At 36.6% G+C, this 22,912-nt stretch overlaps 1 protein-coding gene across 3 annotated transcripts in view; it reads left to right on the forward strand.

The window, feature by feature from the left end:
• The window catches only part of LOC5573016 (four and a half LIM domains protein 2), a 245,164-nt gene that overhangs the window by 183,575 nt on the left and 38,677 nt on the right, over positions 1-22,912 (forward strand). For 2 of the 3 annotated variants that reach the window (XM_021843544.1, XM_021843545.1), the window contains 2 exons: positions 907-1,107; positions 1,768-1,942. In XM_021843544.1, coding sequence (XP_021699236.1) covers positions 907-1,107; positions 1,768-1,942 — 376 coding nt within the window. The remainder of the gene's footprint in view (positions 1-906; positions 1,108-1,767; positions 1,943-22,912) is intronic. The other variant, XM_001654295.2, reaches the window with a different exon arrangement.

Here is a 22,912-nt window from a genome sequence, read left to right on the forward strand (position 1 = left end):
CTAGTAGCGAAAACGTATGTTAGTATCTTTTGAAGAACGTCAAAAGCATGAAAGTACAAAGTACACTGCGTAAGGCGCATTATATGAAACCAAGTAGATGATCATTTAAGATAACTTACAATATAACGATAATCCCTATTCTTATAATGCCTCAGGCTTAAGATCAAGAAGGGTCACCTATTATCCCGTAAAAACACACATGGACACCGAAAAATCTTAACATCTACATTTTAATTCAACAATAAACAAAACGATTGTACGGACAATGATGCACAGTACCGTGTCTTTCTGACCTGCTGTAAAATACCGAGAAAACTGAAAAATATTTTGCACTCGGCTCGCACCGTTGACCGAGTTTTTCCACGTCCAAATGTCGAAGCTGCGTTTGTTCTCATCCGATGCGACTAACTCGGTTGGAAAAACATCTCCCGGTGAGGCGCCCCTCACGATTTGTGAACGTGTCCGCTATTTTTGGAAACGATATTTCACCGAAATATGTTCGCGAGTTGTTCTTAGTGATCTGTGTGGCCTAGTTGAGGTGAAAAAAAACTGTTGTCGAGCTTAGAGGAGACGATTTTGTTGAAGCAAATGTATGTTTTCACGTCAAATATGACCGACAAGATGCACTTTTGGTGATGATGAATTGACGGATTTTGTCCGTCTGTTAACCTTGAACCGTTGACATGATCTAGAAAAACATGATGATGAGTTGCATTCGACCAGGTGACACCTGTTCTTCTTCACCAACTAATCCAACGGACGAAGGCCACGGTTACCCCCGACTAATGCCAAGGTACACATTCACGTAGATTTTGTTAACTGTCGGAAACTTCAATCTAGGGCGGATATTCTCGATAGCTGGAGTACACATTCTTACGGACCTTTCCCTCGTTCGTTTCATTACAGCTAATTTTCAGTGGCGAGTACACCAAGGCCATGTCGAAGGATTGGCATTCGGGTCACTTCTGCTGTTGGCAGTGCGACGAAAGTCTCACCGGTCAGCGGTATGTTCTGCGTGACGAGCATCCCTACTGCATCAAATGCTACGAGAATGTGTTTGCCAACGTTTGTGAGGAGTGCAACAAGACGATCGGCATCGATTCTAAGGTGAGTTCCTAAAAACTTTTTGGTAATTGGGGTTGACATTTGCCAGAAAGTAATTTCCCAAAATCAATCAGTCAGGATGGATTATCCAGAAAACCATTTGTCATAATGGCCTATTACTCCGGAAGTCAGTCTCCAGATTTCTCAGGAGAAACAATATTATTCAAATGCTTTACATAGCTATAGCACAACGTAACAATGTTTAAAATTATGTATCTCTAGTGAGTTTGGACTTTGCTGGAATTTATGCCGTTCTCATGAATGTTCTACCACGTCACAATTTCTAGCTGCATACTTATGTTTGATTCACGATTCACTACAAGCCGAGCACTCGACACTGAAGAAGTCTGTAAGTCGCTGACGAAATAGGCATATCTGTCAAGATACGCAACATATTAGAGCTTAAAGATATTTGATCGCCTTACTAAGTGATTTTCAGTATTTTCTTTTGCAAAAATGAAGTGAAGTGTTAAAGTTCAATAAGTGATTTTCTTAGAAAGTAATTCCATAAAACAGTTCTGGGAAATTGTTTTCTGGAAATTCTGGGGATTGGCTTTCTGGCAAATGGTTCATTCTGGGGGATGGTAATTCTAACAAAAATCTGCCATACAATTGCTAATTAATTAAACTTACATCCCTTGTATCCTTCTTATCCTAATCCAGGACCTGTCCTACAAAGACAAGCACTGGCACGAAGCATGCTTCCTGTGCAATAAGTGTCGCATCTCGCTAGTCGACAAACAGTTTGGCTCCAAGGCCGACAAGATCTACTGCGGAAACTGCTACGATGCCCAGTTTGCTTCCAGATGTGACGGCTGTGGGGAAATCTTCCGTGCTGGTAAGTGCAATGCTCTTTCCTTTTTCAATGGGACCTTACGATTTACGATATTGAAAAGCCCACACATGATGTCACTGTTGTCGGAATGACGCACGCCCTGTAACAAGTGGCCATCGTTATGTAATGGAATTTCATTCAAATCTACCCGTCGATTTGTTGAATCTTGAAACTCAGACCAGAGGCGACTCAATCAGACGTCGTCGAATTATCAGCTTCCCGGCACGGCTAATGGCGCTAATCTTAGTCTCCACTCGATCGGGCATCTGTTTTCTCAATCTCAGAACCACTCTATTAGGTTTATACAGCACAATGACCAGACCTCGAATCTCGTCGGCTCTTTCATCGGGAGTAGTTTTTGTGTGTTTATTTCCGTACTTTTGGACAACGCCCCCGCTTTAGCCGCATTCAGCAGAGCCGCACAATTATTCTCCGCTACCCGAGCGGAAGAAAATTGCTGACGAATACCAACCTGACGTATTCTATATGAAATAGTTTTCAATACTTACGCCTGAACTATTAAGGAAGAAAAGTACCTCAATTATTATCTCATGTATGCTCTACATAAACCAAACTGATAATTAGATCAGGAAATGCAATACCTAAATAATACATGATGAGTTTTCATATAAAAGAGATTTTTTTTCAATAGTAATTCAATACCTCAAGCAGTTCTCAATAGCTTGCCTATACTTCAATAAGGTATTTTTAATTGTTTTTAACAGTATTTTCAATACCATAATAATACCAAATTGAGGTGTCGATAATACCTGAGCTACTGATCATTGCCTAATTATGGTATAGGTGCGAGTTATTCGTTCCTGCTCAGGTAGCAATCCACTATCGAGGTCGTCTTCGTTATATCTGGCGAACCTGAATAGGATTGTGTTTTATGAACGCGATCGGATTCGACTTTGAAGTTGAGGATTCAGGTTCATAAATCTTTCTCGCTGCCTTTTTGTCGCATTGGAGAGGGTATCTTTACCGACTGAACCGTGAGAAGCTAAATAATTGGATGCCAAATTCATTTAATTTGTATTTACTTCGTTTTCTCATTACAAAGGTAGTTGATGTTCACAGGCTGAGTGATGATTCATACATATCATTACTGTGTCTCATAATTAAATTCAAGGGCTTAGGTTTTCTATCAGAGAGGGCTTTGAACAACCTCAAAGTTCTTTCACAAACATCAAGCAAAAGCAAAAGTTGTTTACAGATTACACATCCTGATTACTTTTATTTTTTTTTAATGAAACATGCCATCATGAAAAACACCCTACACTCATATCCAAAGAGTTACATTGATACTAGTATGTTGTAAAGAATAACATCTTGTAACATATTGATCAATCAAACCCGATCTTACGATGATTGCCCTAGGACTCAAAGTTTTTCATCAAATTAATTGCTTTTGAAACGTAAGAAATTACTTCATAGATTGTTCCAGGGGTATTTGCAAAGATTCATTTATAAAAAAAAGTCTCGTGTTCTTTCATATATTGCGTTAAGAATATCACTTACGACAGCTTCATGGTATTTTCTTCAAAATTTTCAAAGTATACTTTAATTTATAATTACTCCCAAAATTCTTGCCAACGGTTTTTTCGATATGTTTTTCAAAAAATCTTACCAGATTGTGTACTTTTTTCATTGCACATCTAGTGATTTTTTAAGATATTTATTCACGGGAGCAGGTCGTTAGGCCTGGGGCCCATTTAGCCGTAGCGGTAAACTCGCAGCTATTCAGCATGATCATGCTGAGGGTCGTGGGTTCAAATCCCGCTGGTCGAGGATCTTTTCTTAAAGGAAATTTTCTCGATTCCCAGGGCATAGAGTATCTTCGTACCTGCCACACGATATACACATGCAAAAATGGTCAATCGGGAAAGAAAGCTGTGGAAGTGCTCATAAGAACACTAATCTGAGAAGCAAGCTTTGTCCCAGTTGGAACGTAATGCCAGAAAGAAAAAGGAAGGTCGTTAGGCCGAAAAGGTTGTTGGGCTAAAAGGGTCGTAAACCCGAAATAGCATTTGACTATTTAAGGTGAAAAATACGAACTACTGTTTCAAATGTAATTCAAATAATTTATCAGTGTTTTCGTTTTTGAAAAAGCCCGTTTTTTAGAGATATTTCACATCTGTTCTTTCTAGTAATATTTCACAGTAGATATTGTGGGCTTCAAGGTAATACAGATCAGCTTGACCAAACTCCTAACAAATCATTTGTCCTGACCCATCTGAATTATTTTCGGCCTAATAACCCTTTCGTCCTAACAACCTTTTCAGCCTAACGGCATTGGGCCTTATGGCATTTTGCCCAACGATATTCGGCCTAACGGCTTATGATTTCTGGTTATTCTTGCAGACTTCTGTCATGAAATCCACAAGGAATTAAACCAAGATTGTTTTTCCTAAGATAGTTTCAAAGGAAACTTTGAAAATGCATTCATGAATTTCACCATACTTTCATTCAGATTCCACAAGTATTTTTTCCAGAATTCCTTCTAAAATTCTCTATTCCATGAATGCTGTCTTAAACTACATCAAAGATTCGAATATAAATGCTTCCAAGAATGTCCCCTAAAAGTTCCGCTAAAACTCAAATATTTTTGATAGGTATTGCATAAGAACGTTTTCCAAAAATTTCTTAATCCAGTGGAATTTCAAGATACCAGCAAATTTCTAGAGATATCCCTTCGAAATTATCTGCAAAGCAAGAAATAAATATTAATGGAAATTCTCGAAGTAATTTCTTTATCAATTCTCGCAATAGTCGCAGAATAAATAATTAGATAAAACCCTCCTGAAGGAGTTTCTGAGTGATTCTTGAAAAGAAAACATAAAAGAATTTCCGGAGAAAGCATGCAGGATGAAAATTTTAAAAGTATTCCTATGAAATAGCTAATATCATTATTGGAAAATACCGGAGACGAACCAGCTAACGGCTGAAAGTCTCGTTGATAGAGATAATAGTAACAAAATGTTAGAAAATGCTTCAAAGTTATTATAAAAATACATATCCCAAAAAAATCTATATATTTCAGTGGCATATTTAGAGCAGTTCTACTTTCTTAGTGATGAAATGTTTGAAGCAACTCTGCAGAAAAAATCATTTACGATTTCTGGAGATGTCGTCTTAGTATTCGTAAATTCAGAAAATATCGTTGGGAAATTAGCTTGTTTAGGGGTATTCCATTTTCTATATATTCTGATTCTACGGTTAAATTTTAGCTACAATTCAAAATTTCATAATTTTTCGTGCCCTGGAACTAATGCGTTTGAATTTAGTATGGAAATCACTTTTGAATTACCCCTCGTCAAATTTAACTACGGGACGAGCTGTCAGTATGTAAATTGAAATGTCATTGTGTCTACAGACTGAAATCTTCATTGATCATTCTTCTCTCTGGCGTTACGTCCCAACTGGGACAAAGCCTGCTTCTCAGATTAGTGTTCTTATGAGCACTTCCACAGTTATTAACTGAGAGCTTTCTTTGCCGATTGACCATTTTTGCATGTGTATATCGTGTGGCAGGTACGAAGGTACTCTATGCCCTGGGAATCGAGAAAATTTCCAACCCGAAAAGATCCTCGACCAGCGGGATTCGAACCCACGACCCTCAGCATGGTCATGCTGAATAGCTGCGCGTTTACCGCTACGGCTATCTGGGCCCCATGATCATTATAATGTCTAAATTAAGACATTGAACTGCAATAATATTGTGTTATTCTTAGAAAAATGTGCTATTTCAATCAAGCTACGAAAACCTGTAACTTTTTCATCGCTAAGCAACCCAATTTTAAGGAAAATATTGAAGGTCATAAAAATGATTTATGGACAAAAGGTCGAAAGAAAAAACGTCAAAAAGACAAAAGGTCGAAAGGAAAAACGTCGAATGAAAAAAAGGTCTAAAATGATTTGCTTGGTGAGAAATGTTTCTTTCTTTGAATAATGGTTTTTGGCTTCCATTTGTAACTAAAGGGGATTTGTTTTTTTTATTTCCGTACGAGTTTGGACCGAAAGGTCTCAGATTTTCATGGAACTTTTTCCACAGGCAGAGCTCATCAATATATGAATAAAAAAAAAAATGAGAAAAATTCAGAGTCGCCTATTTTCCCGGAAAACTCAGTGGGATTTTTTTTGTTTTCCCCTGACACTACTTAATTTGAAAAATCATAACTCAAGAACGAAGCATCATTGAAACAAAGTTTTTTTTATGAAAATGAAAGCAAATTTTCTCAGGAATAAAAAAAATAACTGGAAAAAGTTTTCCACAAAATTTTCCACCGTTGAGAAAATTCGTAAAGAAAAGCCTTAAAAACTATGCTCCAACTTGTGGAAAATTTTCAAAAAAATATTTTTAATCGCTGGAGTTTTTGAAATGGTATTTTTTTTTTCGTTTTTGAGTTATGGCCAATTTTGTAAAATATGTGCAAATGTGCCATTTTGAGCTCACGTGCTGAACGTTTTCAAAAATAAAAATATCCGGGGGCCATGAAAATCCAATAATGATCTATATTTTGATGCCTTATAAATAATTACAGTTAAGGCTAAGTAGCCGGTAATTCATGTGGGCAGCCATGTTGTCTGCTTCCAATTGAAAAGTAATAAAACTTAGTCATTATACCTGATATTAATTTAAACAGATATCACTATATGCGCATACACTATATGCGCATACAAAGTATATTAGTACTATTTCAGCTATAGTAGTGCCAAACAAATTGAATTTCATTACTCAGAAACCGAGAAATGAATTAGCAAAAATCATCAATGACGCGTACAAATTTCAGTAACGTCCTACTTTTTAATTTGAAACTGTGTTTTGTCATTCCCCATAACGTCGAAAACGTCATAAGACGAAGTGTGATTAAAAACATATCTAAGTTTTCAAGACCACCACAAATTTAAAGAGTTACTAATCGATCAAATTTTCAGCAATTGTTTTGTTGTAAAGAAGAATTTGAGACATTTCAAGACATTGGTACAAATTTTCAAAACTATCGCGGAGCACCTGTGAAGGCTTCGCGGAGCACGATATGAAAACCGCTGAGGCTAACAGCGCAATTTCGCTAACGACGGAAACTAAGCACGGATGCCAATCTGTGAAATTTAATCTTCATATTTCTTTCAATAATCTCGGCGGCGATGGTTGGATGATATTCTCTCACTCGTGTGCTATGACAAAAAGAGCCGCGCCGGACGGTAATCACCACTCATTATATCGCAATTAACACGCGCACTCGCTAGTTGTTGTTGTTTTTCCTTCCCGTTTAAGCCAAGTGTTGATCATCTTCCGTCTGATCTTCCCCGGTGAGGAGATTTGCGGGGATTGTCAACAGAAATATTACGATCAATCTTCGGTTAGCCCGGCTTGGCACATGGATGATGCCATCCATCAAGATTTGCGGTTCGAGCGAATTCTGTGTGGCGGTTGACTTGACATTGATTTAGTTAGGCAGCATCTTCTGAATGTGGGTCAGTTTAGGAAAGATGAGATCGGTCCTCTTTGTTTTGTCGTAGCGAGGGGAAACGTGGGTGGGATGGTCAAGGTAATGAGTGAATGAATTCAAGCGAAAATGTTTTAATTGGGATACATGATCCGTGTTGTTTACCGTTTTGCATTGGCTTTGGCGAATAAATGCGAACGTATATTTAGATCTTTTAGAAATTAAGCTGGATTCATCCAAACATTACGTTACTATTGATGCACAACTTTTATCGAAGTCGTTGACTCGAGATAAAGATACAAAAGTCGTTTCATTCGTCATTCTTGACCATTTGTCTTTGGCGATTGCGGTTATGCCACTGGAATGCAGTGTGCAAACTGAATTTCATATTGCGTGCATATTCGTCTCTTTGTTACAAAGTGACTGATGTGTGGTAACCGTCTTTAAAACAATCTTGCTAATGCACAATGGTCAGGCTCCATACAAAGTGGTGGTCAAAACTTCTTCAGGTGATTTTGATATTTTCATACGTTAATTATTTAAGACAATTATTCTAAAATATGAACAGGTTATGAATAATGCAATTTTTTTGGAATTTTTGTACCGAAACACCACGAAAAAATGAGAATATCGCCACGACATGTTCGAAAACGTTGTGTCTTTTGATATAGAGAAGATTTCGTTTGAAGTTGCAATAAGAAATTTCTATGGGATAATAGATGTATTACAGAACAATTAAGCTGAAAATTTAAAAGGGCGTAACTTCAAATTTCAAACAAATGTTTCAAAACCCAAAAATAATTTTGCTAGAATCTGTCTGTGCTTTCAAGAACTAGACAGAATGTTGTTTACATTCGATGACCTCGAAAATGTAGCACTGTGTATTAAGATTAGACATTTCATCTGCGACAAAACTTGTTTTAGCCAATCTTTTTTTCGTTCCGACCATTGTTTAATGGTGCGATGAGCTCAAAAATACCAAACAAAGCTACAAGTTCACAGCCAGACAAATAGTCTGACAGACTGGAAAAAAATGCACAAAAAAAAGGAAGTCAGAATGCACTGAATTCGTGCGACGATGGACGGCCCACACGAATGAATTTGTTTGCTTCTGCTGCTGCTCTGAAAGTGCAAGCGCAAAAATTTTTCCTGCATGCATGCCTAGCCCACAGCGTCTGTTCTAAGTACAACAACGCGGAGAACAACGTGGCTTGACATTGAAACTTTGTTGACACCAGCACGGTTGAAGGACTTTCCTCGGTGGAATACCCACGGAGTTTGGCGAATGTGTGAGCAAGTGGCTATCGCGTCGTCACAAAACACGAGGAGGTGGAACACATTGCATATTTATCACAATAATTATCATTATTATTTATATGGTGAAGAAAGAACTCGTAATTCAAAAAGTGTAATAAAAACAACGAATGACAATGCATTTGAATTACTATGTGCAAATAAAGGAATAGACGGGTTTTCTAGCAAAATTGTGAATGAGGATAATAAATGCGAAGAAACAAGAAAAAAAACATGCATTACTTGTATAGAACAACAAGCCAAATGAAATAAATATAAGAAGTGTCTTTATCCACTCAATAACAGAAAATCAAAACTTTGTCTTACCAACAAGCTTTTGGTCTTCAAACAAATGTTCAGGCCAGCCATGATGTATGCTGTACCAATATGGACTAACTGTTGTAATACCAGGAAGAAAGCTCCATCCATGGTATCGAACTATTGAGTAACACATAATGTCCAATGTTGAAACATTAAAATTAAACATTTGAATAAAATTATTAATCTATATAAATAAAAATGGAATGCTGTTTGTTTGTCACGAAATGGCTTCCGAACGGGTCAACGGATTTAAATGATTATATTTCCGTTTTGTTCGTCAAGTGTTCCGACGTGTTTGTGAGTATAAAAATCCCAGGATATTCACCGGGAAAGTCGGAAAAACGAGCGTGAAAGGAACTGTCATTTTGTATGGGACGATTCATCACGTTTGTTAACAGCCTACTTGATGACAAGACGAAGTTTGCCGGGACCACTAGTAATTAATAAAAATCATTGCTAGCTAATATTGCCACGTTTATTGCGTTTCATATGCAGGTTAAGCCAGGTTGAAAGTGTTTTTTTTTCTCATCAAATCAACTTACCTGTAAAATTTTGAACTGCTACGGCAAATGAAATGTAATATTGTTACCAAAATGTTAATAAAAACGTAATTTAGTTTTACCAAATTATGATATTGCCTAACACAGAACAACTGACAAGATCTGATTAAAACTGAAATTGAGGTCAAATTTTGTGTAATTATGTCAGGTGACAAGCAATTTTATCTGTTTCATTCTTTTCTCACATGTACCATTCCAAGGCGCCAACAATAATAAATTTGCACAAATATGACAAGAACAGACATCCAACATCGTCACATCCACTCCTTTTGGGCGTTCCGTCGTCGTCAGCGTGATCTTCATCGATGTTTCGGAAAGAGTGCGTTGTAGATCATCCATCCACGGTCACTTCGGTCCCCGATGGCAGTAATAATTGGCTCTACAACAATTGAGTCGTTATTACCGCCCGCCTCCACCATCGCCATCTTCATTGGCACAAGTTCAAATTTTTCGTGGGAGGATTCTTTTGTTCACAAGAGTCTTTGCCATATTAATGGCTGATGATGATCCAGTGCATCGATAGAGTAAAAACTTGAAGCAAGCTTAAAAGTTGCGAGATGAGTAATGTCAACAATCCGTTTAAGGAAATCGATAGAGTCACTAAAACAAAAGCAAATCAATAGAACACTTCTGGATTCTAAGCTTCCTGTTCACAAAAGAACTAGGGTCACCATAAATTTCACAGTTAACGAACACCAACCAACTAGTAATTGGACTACAATGATGACGCATTGCAAAAGTTTTCGGTCGAAAATACACACTTGTTTCATTTGTTTCGCCAACAACAAACACAGAGATCGCCGGTATTTTTAGCAGCGCCATGTGAAAAGTGGCTATTTTGCTAGCAAGTGGGTGTCATATTTGCCATGTCCAAAATATGACTTGTTCTAATAACGTTTACTGAATCAATCCAGCCGCATTAACACTCCTTGGTGCGTATATGTGGGGATGACAGGTACAGATTTACTGCGGGGGCTGATAGGTATGTATCTACAACAATCTGCAAATTTGATGTGTAGGACAGCTGTTTTGGTTGTTTGGTCAAATTTAACTACAATATGGTTAAATTTGATCAAAATTGATAGTACAAATAGAGGAGCTAAAATTGACTTACTTTCCATGTCCCCTAAACAGTATAACACTTTTTGTATGAAATCTTAAACAAAAATGTATTGATCACCACAGGGGATACCTTCAAATAGCGTAACGTACTTTACGATTGAACCCAACTATTCATAACTGCAAAACTGTCCCATATGGGATAAGTAAGCACTGAGAAAGCAGCTTTCAAGATTGCTTTCGAAGTCTTGAGTAAATAGATTTTCAATAAGATTAGTAAGTGAAAATATAACATTATGCGCGTTGTCTAACTGCATAGCAAGTTTTGAGCTTTTTCGCAATTAGTTAGTTATAATTTATTTTCCTTTTTTAATGCCGAAATTGGATTCTGAGGTTTTTTCAATATTTTTGATAATTTTCAAAAGGGCCCAATTGAAAAATTTTATTTTCTCTTTTTTAATTGAGAAAAACTTTCTTTAATGTCCTGCCATATTATTTTTATCGCGAGTGCGATGAAATTGCCTTCCCATCACGTTTTTGAGACGGATCAAGAGATTAAGATCATCGGTTAAAATCACGGATTCGACTTGGCAACTATTCATACGATTGACTGGTTGACTTACTCTTGGCGTTAAGCATGTGTAATTATGAGATTCCATCATGTTTGTTATTGCTATTGAAAGATCTTCTTTCATGTTTGAATACGTGACTGACGGTAACGGTTAGAGTTTTCAAATTTCCCGGGATTTGATTTCCCGGGATCCCGGGAAATTCTGAAAAACGTAAAAAAGAAGCAAATTTGGTGGAATTTTATTTTTCAAATTATTTGTATTTCGTGTAGGGTCGGTGTTCCCTTAGTAGACAGTCATCTATAGTCGCACTAGTAGCATTTTACGGCCGTTGTGCTACAAATCGTTGCAAAACATTTTTAACAGGAACCATTTACCTTAGCACCATTGATACACAACTCGATTTTGTTAAAAAAAAATGATCGAAACATAGTTTTGCTTATTATTTAAGCTCCTTTGCATCTATAGAACACCTATTGTTCCTATAGTAGTTTTTACATCAATCAAAAGCTTTTGATCCACTTTTTAAAGCAAAAATGTAAAAGTTTTGTAAAAAACACGGATTTGATTTGTATTTTGCTTTGTATTATAGGCTAAAGTAGCACAAGCGCAATAAACACAAAAAAAAATGTTTTCGTATGTTTTGAGTATTTATTTTACAAAACCGTGATTAGGAGCTTTCAGACGTAAAAACAATTCCACTGGCTTTATTTTTCGATTTTATTCGAATATCCGTTCTTAGTCATGCGACTTCTTCGACCCTATATGTATTTTATTTGTTGGTTATTTCTCTTCTTCATGAGTAATTTATTCATGTTTCTTTAAAGAAATGATAGCTTCATTTCAAACGCTAGACTTCAGAACAACAAAGTTTATAGCATTAGGCAAAAGTCTTCGTGGATTGTATTCTTGATTCAACTAGAGTCTTTATATTGAAAATTGTGACTGTTACATCAATGAAAACTTTATAAGCCTACTTAATTCATAGAAAAGATCCCTTGAAAATTCCTTTATCTTATATAGCAAAGTTCGTCAAAAACGATATCTATTTTATGAACAACTATTTCATTACAAACAAAAAACAAAAAATCAGCATCGAAATACAACTAGTGATGAAGTGAGTTCATTGGTTAGAATTATATGATAAGTAAATGGTGCGATGGTTTTTGTTTGAAAATAGATAGTAATTTCTCTTTTTTTATAAAGCTACCCGGGAAATACGGGAATCCCGGGAAACAGAAAATCATTTCCCGGGAAACGGGAATCCCGGGAAATCACAATTCCCGGGAAATGTTCCCGGGAATGAAAACTCTAGTAACGGTAGAAACGTGGCAAATAGTACATTCTTGAGGGGAACTTGTCTTGCTGTTCACGATGTACACTGGGAACTTATTGTTGCAAAAGTTTGAAGTTTTGTTGAAAATATGTTATTATATTCGATTACATTTTTATGCATTTATATTATTGAAACAATAAAAATAATACATTTTAAATTTTATCAAAAAATCATCATTTGATGTACGCTTATTTTTTAATGCACATTAAGCAAAATTAAACCTAATATGTTCAATATGCGTATACTGTTAGATTTTTATTAGGAAAAAAGTGTTATATAACTATGTTATATGTACGTTACAAATGAACAAAACATGGCTGATCTATTAAAATATTTACAGTTTTTGGAATGTGATTAGTCTCTAGACCTAAAAGCAGTTAAAATGATCAATCTCCCATTTGAAATCACATAGGGGAACTTACGTATTCTCGGCAGTCTAAGCTGATGCCGCGCTTATTTTGTAATTTTCTCGGCCATAAACAGACAAATTCAGTGTTTGTCTGTTTTCATTTATGCGTTGCTCAATCCTCTATCGATTCACACCGACAGACTTGTCAACATGCTTTTGGAAATGTGTTTACAACGCTGTCAGTGTGACTATTGTCGGCAGTTTCAATCTCTTCGGCAACTTTCCCATAAGAACTGCTGGTAAATCTCTTCGGCAGCTCCAAATCAGTCGCATTTTGAGCCGTGTTCATTTGAATTGATGACATCTCTGGCGATATTGTTTGTTCAGTCTCGGAAATCTCGTCAGCGGGAAGATGACAAAACAAAGAATCATCTGAATGTTTTCATTGGTGTGTTTCGATAGAAAAATACTGAGTATTTGGCGTTTAAAATTTGGTTGCCTATAATAGTCGAATGGTGCCGAAGCCGTAAGTCTCCCTATTAAAATATATTTTTTCAGAATTTGAAATTGTTCCAGGAAAAAGCCCCACGTGGCTCCACGTTTCTCAGTTTATTCAGTTTGAAAATTTTGAAAGTTCATTTTGTCAATTTAATTTGTTATTGGTAATTTTTAAAAGCTCGACGACAATGTGTTTGCATTTTTTTCAAAAAAAGATTTGATCAAAATCGATTTTTTCAAGTTTTTTAAAAGGAAAATAATTATCATCGTTTTATAAATATTCGAAACCAGTATTTTTCTAAGCCTCGCAATGTTCAAGAAAACCAATCATTGCATTGCACTTGCTATCTGTAATACGGTGATAGATTTTCGTAAGGATTTCTTTAAATTTGAACGAAAAAACAGGTTTTTAATTTTTGATGGTTGTTCATGATCGAATGATGGATTCTTGAGCCTTAATAAAGTGTCAAACAATGCCATCTACGCCAGTGATAGAGCGTAGGTATCTTCGAAGGAAATGTCGAAAACACCAATGTCAAAATGTCAATGAACAACTTTGTAGAAGAACGTTTTTTGCTAGGACGCTCCTAACATAACATTGATCTAGATCAGTTATGACTTATCTGGACCAATCTTAAGGAGTCAAAATAAAGTACAAATTGTTGCAAAATACTTTGTCGAAGACATCAAACTATGTATATCCAGAGGATTGGAGGTTTTGGTTGTAGAAAACAGCGATCTTAGTGAAATGATATATACATAAGATAAATGTTTAGTTTTTAATCCTGATTCCACCGAAGGGAGTTATTTCTAATCATTTCTCAAAATTGTTTCAATATTTGTATCCAAATCGATCCCATGAAAGTTATCTTAACTATTTTCAATAAAAATATTCAGAAATTTACATTGTTTTATTAGTTCTTTAACTTTAATCTATGGCATAAACGAAATAAAAGTGGATGACTGGAAAACAATTAATGTGACAGACATTTGTATCTACAGTAGGGTAACCCATAATCATCAAAGTACAAAAATCTTGAGTTACAGTTCCCAAGTTTGCTCTGTTGGTCCCCTAGAAGCTACTGCGATAATTTGAACAAAACCCATCAAGCTTAAGAGGAACTCAAAGGGCTTGAAGTTTGTATAGTAAATTGAAGAAAATGTATGTTAGAATTACATTTCAGCCATAGATGGCAAAGTAGTCGATGGGGATTCACCTATCAATACAGAAGAGAAGAAAATAAACTTGAATTTTGACTTGCATTTTAGTTTCTCTGCTTTGTTCTGAATGAAAAGATTTCTTGTATAACGCAGTATGTTCTTCATTGATTGAAGAAGCTTCCAGATCAAGGGATATTTGGCAGAGAAAGATTCGATTGAGAATTCATCCGCTAGGTATTGCTAGCAATAAATATTTAATCTGTTATATATTAAGATCATGAAGAGCTGTAAGGCTGGCGGTAAAAAAAATATTAATGGGAATTTATCTGGTAGGCGGCGCTAGTAACAATATTTCATCCGTTTTCTATATATTGAGTAAGTTCATATGTTTCGTAAAGTTTTTCGTTTGGATGGATCATGGGTCAGTCAACAATCCTGTTAATCTCAATATTTCTGTGGGTCGTTTTGAGGCTTACCATGTTTAACCCGTATAGGCCTGAGTGAAAGCAAAAATACTAAAACCCTCACCGCTCAGCGAATTCTTAGCGGATTCAAATGATTTTTGTCAGTTTACTGGCCCACATATCTAGTCTCTAAAAGTGACCAGAGGGACTCGGAAATATTCCTGTGGCCGGTGTTATTCCGGTGGGTCACTGGGTCAAGTCGAATAAAAAAGGGCTATTTTTTGGGACATGCCAAGTTACCTTTATTTATTTGCAATGACAATCATTTTAATTTGCATAAATCATTAAGATCTGATATTCAAGATTATAAATGAAGAGTTTTGCACCATTTGAAATATACTGGATATGGCCATTCGGACGTAATGCCTGGAAGAACCGACTATAGATTTGTTGTATACTAAACCGTTTCAATTCTCGAAAAGTAGAAATCAAACACAATTGTGCACTAAAATGCGTTCCCATAAGCTTGGCATATATGTTCAGATACAAATTGGCCACATTATCATAAATGTGAGGCGTCCCGGGACCCGAAAATGGTCATTTGTAGGATCAATCAAAAGCAAAACTCATAGTTATCCAATTCAATCGTTTCTCAAAAGGTTTGCACTGATGCAATTTTCTTAAAATTCCGTTATATAATGGCCACATTATAGCCGATTCCGGAAATTATCTGTGACCTACCTCCAGGGGCAAAAACGCATAATACCCTTATCACCCGACCTGACCCAGTGACCCACCGGAATAAATCTGGCTACAGGAATATTTCCGCGTTCATCTGTCCAGTTCTAGAAACTAGATATGTGTGCCAGTATACTGACAGAAAATCATTTGAATCCATTAAAAATTCGCTGAGTGGTGAATGTTTTTGAATTTTTGCTTTCACTCAAATAGGACAATTTAATTCGTGGTCATTATCACGGTGATAGGAGTTTTAATTGAAACAACCGTTCTATTTTGGCACGATTCGATTTGGGCAACTTGAAGATTTTTGGCATGTTTCAAAATCGAACAGGCACTGTATATTTGGCGATTAAAAATCTGAATGAGAATTCATCCACTGGAATGGTGTTGTCTACAGTATCTATTTCTAGACTGCGATTGTAACCGCGTTGCTGCCCTACAATTCTGATATATTCCTAATATTTTTAGAATGACTTCCAGCTACGCTAGAACTTACAGTGGAGCAAAATAATTTAAAAAGTTTTATTTTTTATGGAGAAAGATATTTCACTACAAATTTCTCGAATGTCAATACTTTTGTTTAAAGATAAACATTTGTGAGGATTTATGTTCTTCTTCATTACGTACAACCGGTATTGAAAATACTTTTTCGAAAATATTTTTCAATATCGTCAAATAATTCATTAAACGAATTTTGCCATACGAAATTATTCCATATAACTTTTCAATTTATGTGCATATATAGAAGCACTATGCGTTGGATATCGAATCTTTCGGTACAGGAATCCATTTGCATTTTGATTATTAATGGAAATATTTTTTCACGCAATCGCAGTAAATAAATGTTGTCGACTCTCATAACTTTTTTAAATAACTCAAAACTCAAACAAGTTTAGTTATCAGTGACATAATATGTTATTACTATGCCATTTACTTGTACTCAGATTACTCTAACTTTAACCTTAGCGTTAAAGTTGAGCATCTAAACCGTCGGCTATAACATTTAGGTTGGATTGTTATAAAAAAGATTATTGTTGTCTAAAAAAATGCCTAAAAGACCGACATTCTAGCGTACGAGAATGTTGGGATAAATTCTTCTTAAAAAATACGGAAGCGTCCTTAAACGAACAAAACTCAAACCAACTTGATCCCTATTAGGGAGATTGCAGCCACCCAAAATTATTTGTCGACAAACTAACCTTCTTGCTTATCATGTTGTTAAATTAGATAGGTTCTCTGAAAATATCACTAGCGACATCTGGGGAACAAAATTTGGCTTCGAGTGAAAAAAGACAAATAAAACAAATTGATTATCCTACTCACGTGTTTAAAATTTTCGCAACGATGTGAGCATTTTTTCCGAAGACAAACCGGAGCCGCCTATCTTCGATCTGCTTGTTAACTTTGCCGAAGACTAGTTTATCATGATCTCGGGATACATAAGATCGAATATAATTTGTTACTAACGCCACCTAGCGGATAAATTCTCAACTATTTTTGCTATTGCCAGATAGCCTTTGATCTGCTGAACAACTTTGCCGAAAACACCAACCTTCCTGCTCATCAAGAGCTTGATATATGGAAGATTGGAGAAAATTTGTAACTAGCGCTACCTAGCGGTGGAAATTCCCAATTAGGTTTGTTATTGCCGGATAGCTCTTGGTCTGCTAAATAACTTTGCCGAAGACACCAACCTTCTAGCTCAACCGGGGCTTGAGATATCCGTTGAATGCATGATGTGGCCAATTTTGGTACCCCAAGACAATCCGGAATAACTTCGGAACCAATTAGACCATGTTCCTAAGTTTCCTGGACCATAAACTAGAAGTTTATAACCATAACTAGAAGCCAATATAAGGTTCTCCTCAAGCCAAAATGAAAGAAAAGAGCCACTAATTGATTTGAGCCACATCATATATTCGTTTTGCCAATTGCACACCCACGCCCCCAGGGCTAAGCTTCTACTCTATCTGTCCCTAACTTTCTATCTGTCGGGCAGTCATTGCTGCTTAAGAGGAAAATAACCATCATCGTTTTACTAATTTTCAAAACCAGTTTTTTCACTCAAAATTTAAGCAATGCTCAAGAAAATCTATCATTGCATTGCTTTTGCTATCTGAAATACGATGATAGATTTTCATGAGAATTGATTGAAATTTGAACGAAAAAACTGGTTTTCAATTTTTGATGATTGCTGATGGTTGAATAATGGATTCTTGAGCCTTAATGGCACACTGCCTTCTTCAGCCCTTGGGCTAGTCTTATGTGACCACAGTCACCATGTTTTAAGTACTCACGGACCGCCTACGCTCTGCAACTCTCGCTGTACTTGAGCCACTCGGCCGATCGCTAGGCATTAGCTCCTTCCTCTCAGCCGCGGACTGGTAGTCGCTCCGCCGTTCTTTTCGTGGTCGATTTCCGGCCTCAGACCGGTTGCTTCCTCTCTTCCCGTCGCTTGAGTTTGACTGGATTACCAGCGAATTGAGCTCCAGAGCTCGTCACACCCTGCCGTTCGGTGATGTTCAGCACTCTGTTGGGCTTCGCGGGAACTGTCTCAATCCGGTATTAGAGCGGAGTTCACCGTTCATCCACCAGCTAGGAATTCGTCTGCCTAATGCGAACAAAATCCATCGAGAAACAAATAAGTTATGCACATTTTAGTGTGTGGTTTGTATGTGTAAAGTATGTTGGCTGGATGAAGTTGGTTGGTAAGTTTTCAAAATGACCTATTTAGCATTGAGAGACACTTTTTGTTTACTTTCTAAGTTAAGTTACATGAGAATTCATCGACTACAGCGCCATCTATCGTCAAAAATGTAACCTCCAGGAAATCCTAGCTTGACCCTTGGAAATAACTGCAAGAATTACTTTGAAATATTGTGTTGTAATTCCAATCAGGAAATCCTTCGAGGATTATTTCTTGAAGTTTTTGAGAGTTTTTAAGATATTTGTTCCGTGGTTCACCCTAACTCTAACGGCATCAGACATCTACACTGCATAAATTAAGATATTCCTGTAGAGACTACTATAAAATTATTGATTTTGTAGGAAAGGGAGAACTCTTGCAAGAATAGAGAAATAATTATTTTCGAGAATTTGCTAGCAGTTCATGCAAGGATTATTTTAAAAATTCCTCTCAAAAATGACTACAGGAAATTTAGCAGCTTTGTTCTACGACGCACATGAAATTCTCTAAAAATGATAACCCTTTTTTTTGAATCACTCAAGATCCACGACTCAATTTTTCGGCAGTGGTGTAAACAATCTTACTCCATTTCACTACTAGCGGTCGATAAATTGTGTGCGTGATATGGACTCGTAAAAAAATGACAAAAGCACCAAACTTGTTCAAAGCAATTTAGTCACAATTCTATGCCCTTTTTGTTTCTTTCGATGACTTGAAATATCACAGACTGTTGGGGGGAAGTACCAATTTCAATTCGACACGCTAGACTCTTCCTTGCTTATATCGATCGATGTCCCGATTGTCAACAAGTGATATTTGAAATATACTGCTTACCGTACGGGATCGAAATCCGTACACCTTAGTAAATACACTCCTGGACAAAAGTTTGGAGTCACCCCCCAAAACCACAACCCAAAACCAAAACCAAGACATTTTCCTAAAACATCCCCAAACTTTTTCACGATTATTTGTATGATTGTTTTATTAACAGATATTGAATTCGGGTAAAAATGAGATCATCTCTCACTTATCACTCTCAGTAGCAATAATGAACCGCACATCATGAGAGCCTGTTTATCGCCTACTGCTACAGACAAGCTCCAGACCTGGGGACACTATGGACCAATGCAGGAGTTCACTAATTTGACGTTTGAGCTGTGCCGTATTCACTCGTTGCCATAGTCACATAAAAAAACACGGCACCTTTAAACGTCAAATAATGAACTCATGCATTGCTCCATAGCTATCGGATATCCGGGAATTGTATGTCATACCAGTATAATGAAACTGCTACCCCCAATGGTAAATAAGCGACAAAATGGGTTTTATCATTGCTTTTTATTAGAAGATTTCATAAATTTAAGTAAAAATTATCAAAATAAAATTTAAAAAAATAATTCGTTAAGATACCTACGAAGTAAGATAAGCTTGCGAATGAGCCAAAAAAAAGTTGCAATTAGACGTGTAATCACAAACACTTTTTTATGCTTTTAAGAGATGAACCCAAACTTGTGCACGAGAGTGTAAATCCAAAATCGCTCATCGCATACAAAACGATATTGATTGTATTTTGATACTTTGCGGAGACCTTAAACTATTTTCCCCATGATCTCTCAATTCAAACAATAGCTTGACTACAAACTTTCTTAGTCATAGTCAGTTGACAATGAGTAAACTGTCAATATCAGTTTCTCCGTAGGTTTCATGATAGGAGGGCGCCATTGAAAGGTCACCTTTCCTGTTGGCGAGTATTTCTACTAGAATCAATTGATAAATGCTTGCACGAGCCAACGCCAAGTCAGCCAGCCTAAGTCAATATAGTGTGCACAGCCATTGCGCGAGACATATTTCGTTCATATTTCAATAAAAGGTATTATTTATCGAGTTCGACTGGCGATCGTCACTCCCAATGTGTCACGTTGGGAATAGGGTAGAAGCAGCAGTTTTGACTATTCTAACAGATTTTTTTAATAAATTCTAGGAAGCTCTATACATATACAAATGTTTATGTCAAATCAAAGCTTTCAATCTATTTAGCAAGAAAAATATCGAAACTAGGCAGAAACCACAGACAAACAGACGTCACACTTTCATCATAGTCCATCGACCTCCTTTTAAACGGTCAATTTAAATATATGTTAGGTGGTTAATCGACCACCCGCAGCGCATGGGACATTTACACATTACCGCTATCTGTTGGCCTGTTTACCAAACACACGGATTTTAGCATTGGGCGTACATGTCATCGTGACTATGATTTTGATCGTGATTTGTTCTAAGTGTTACGTCTGTTTGTCTGTGCAGAAACCTTTTTTCGCACTGAAAATAGCATTGGACGATAGGGGTTACTACAATATGTTTTGGTCACATTTCTATTTTTGATTCCTAATTTGACTATTTCTCATAAGAGTGGCAAACTAGGCATATGTGAGCCTATGGAAATGAAATATTTTTATTATTTTCTGGGATCTTTCCGGAAACTCAATAAACGTAGCTCTATTATGTGAATGTGCTCCATTAAACACAAAACGGTTCATGAATAGTCCGCTATGGCAACATCTGGTTATAGGCCCAAAACCGGTGCCTCTACCCCATGGAGCTTCCGGGGGCGGTAGCTAAATGGAACTAAAAAATGCGCGTACGTGGGGGCAGAGATATCGCAGTGCCCGATATGGTGGCCACTAGTTTGTTTTGTTTCCGACCACAACGACGACGACGACAACGACGGAAAACAACGTAAATGGTGCTGAATCCTATAGATGACATTGCTCTGGCATCCCTCATATCGAGCGTTAGAATTAGAAATTTAAATAAATCGTTCGACAGGCCCGCTTGCAGGCCACGAGCTACAACGGGGAGCCGAGAATGGGTGTTTATGATAATTGATAATAGGTTTTCATGGTAATGGGACTCCCTTTTGGTGTAAACATGGGGGAACTGTTGAAATGACACATTAGCTACTAATTGATACCGGAAATTGTTAAGGAAAGTTTGCGTACCAAAATAAGCAATAAATAAAGCATTCACATTTGAACTTGAATGCTTCTAAGGACTATCCTTAATTTATTAATATAAAATGATCAATTTTGAACAAAAATCGCATAAAAAATTGACCTAGAATTCTGGATTTATCTATTGAGTGGAATTATACGGTTTAGTATTAAGACCTTCCAGGGGCTTACCTTAGTCGAGGGATTAGAGTTCGCGGCTACAAAGCAAAGTCATGCTGAAGGTGTCTTGGTTCGAATCCCGGTCATTCCAGGATAATTTTATCATGGTTATTTCCTTGACTTCCCTGGGCTCTCAAATAATAACTGTGGAAGTGCTCATCGGACACTAAGATGAGAAGCAGGCACTGTCTTAGTGAGGTTGTAATACCAAGAAGAAGAAGAATAAGAAGAAGTGTATCAACTTTGATTCATTGTGTTCATTGAAACGTTTCTCCCTTCTGCCCTAAAACGGAGCTTTCATCCGAGCTTATTTATTTAATTTCTCCTACTACAAAGTATGCATTCCTCTCTTTTGCTTCTGGCTCTCTCTACGCTCTTTCTAGCTTTCCCATCTATGATCCCTGCCTACCTATCGTGTGTATACTTGGCTCGGCGTACTGCTAATTGCAAATCGTGCAAATCGGTGTGGTTCTTATTGGGTTTCGTGCTAATTGAAATCAACTCACCTGCTTATAAGAGAAAAAAACACGTTTTCAATTTACTTAACCTAACTTAACTTATATATTTATAACGCATTAATCGTGGCAACAGAAGATTGCTACGATTTTTGCCTCAAATAATTAATTATTTTATTTGACATTTGTTCTAATGTTTCAATATTGGATATTCTATGTAACTCATTGGTACTATACCAGGGAGGAAGCTTCAGAATCATTTTCAAAATTTCTTCCAGGTATTACAACAGCTAGTCCATATTGGTACAGCATACAACATGGCTGGCCTAAAAAGCTTGTTCTTAAGACAAAGTTTTGATTTTCTATTAATAATATTCTGTGTACTATCTTTTCGATTTTAATGTTAGCAGTGAAGTCTTTAAATGCCGTTTGCGTAGTCTTAACTAGTTTAATATTGTCAATTGTTTTTTTATCATGTAGACCTAGAAGTCAGATGATGTAAACCCAAATAAACCCAAATAAATAAGGGGATAGAGCCATTTTACATATTAGTTACATTTTGCTTCAATGCCCTCAATGTGTTCTTTTAAAAGTTAAATTATTATCTAGCATGAGCCCTAGATACTTAACTTCATCTGACCAATTTATTGGAACCCCTCTCATCGTGACCACATGTCTACTTGAAGGTTTTAAATAAAGAGCTTATGGTTTATGTGGGAATATTATAAGTTAAATTTTGGAAGCATTAGGAGAAATCTTCCATTTTTGCAAGTATGAAGAAAACATATCCAAACTTTTTTTTGCAATCGACTACAGATGACACGCAGACTTCATTCTTTGGCGGAGAGGCCTGTGTCATCCGGAAACAAGGATTTTTGACATCCCTGAGGTAATTCAGGTAAGTCAGATATGAAAATATAG

This window comes from Aedes aegypti, chromosome 2 (genome assembly GCF_002204515.2).
Source record: "Aedes aegypti strain LVP_AGWG chromosome 2, AaegL5.0 Primary Assembly, whole genome shotgun sequence".
Lineage (NCBI taxonomy): Eukaryota > Metazoa > Arthropoda > Insecta > Diptera > Culicidae > Aedes > Aedes aegypti.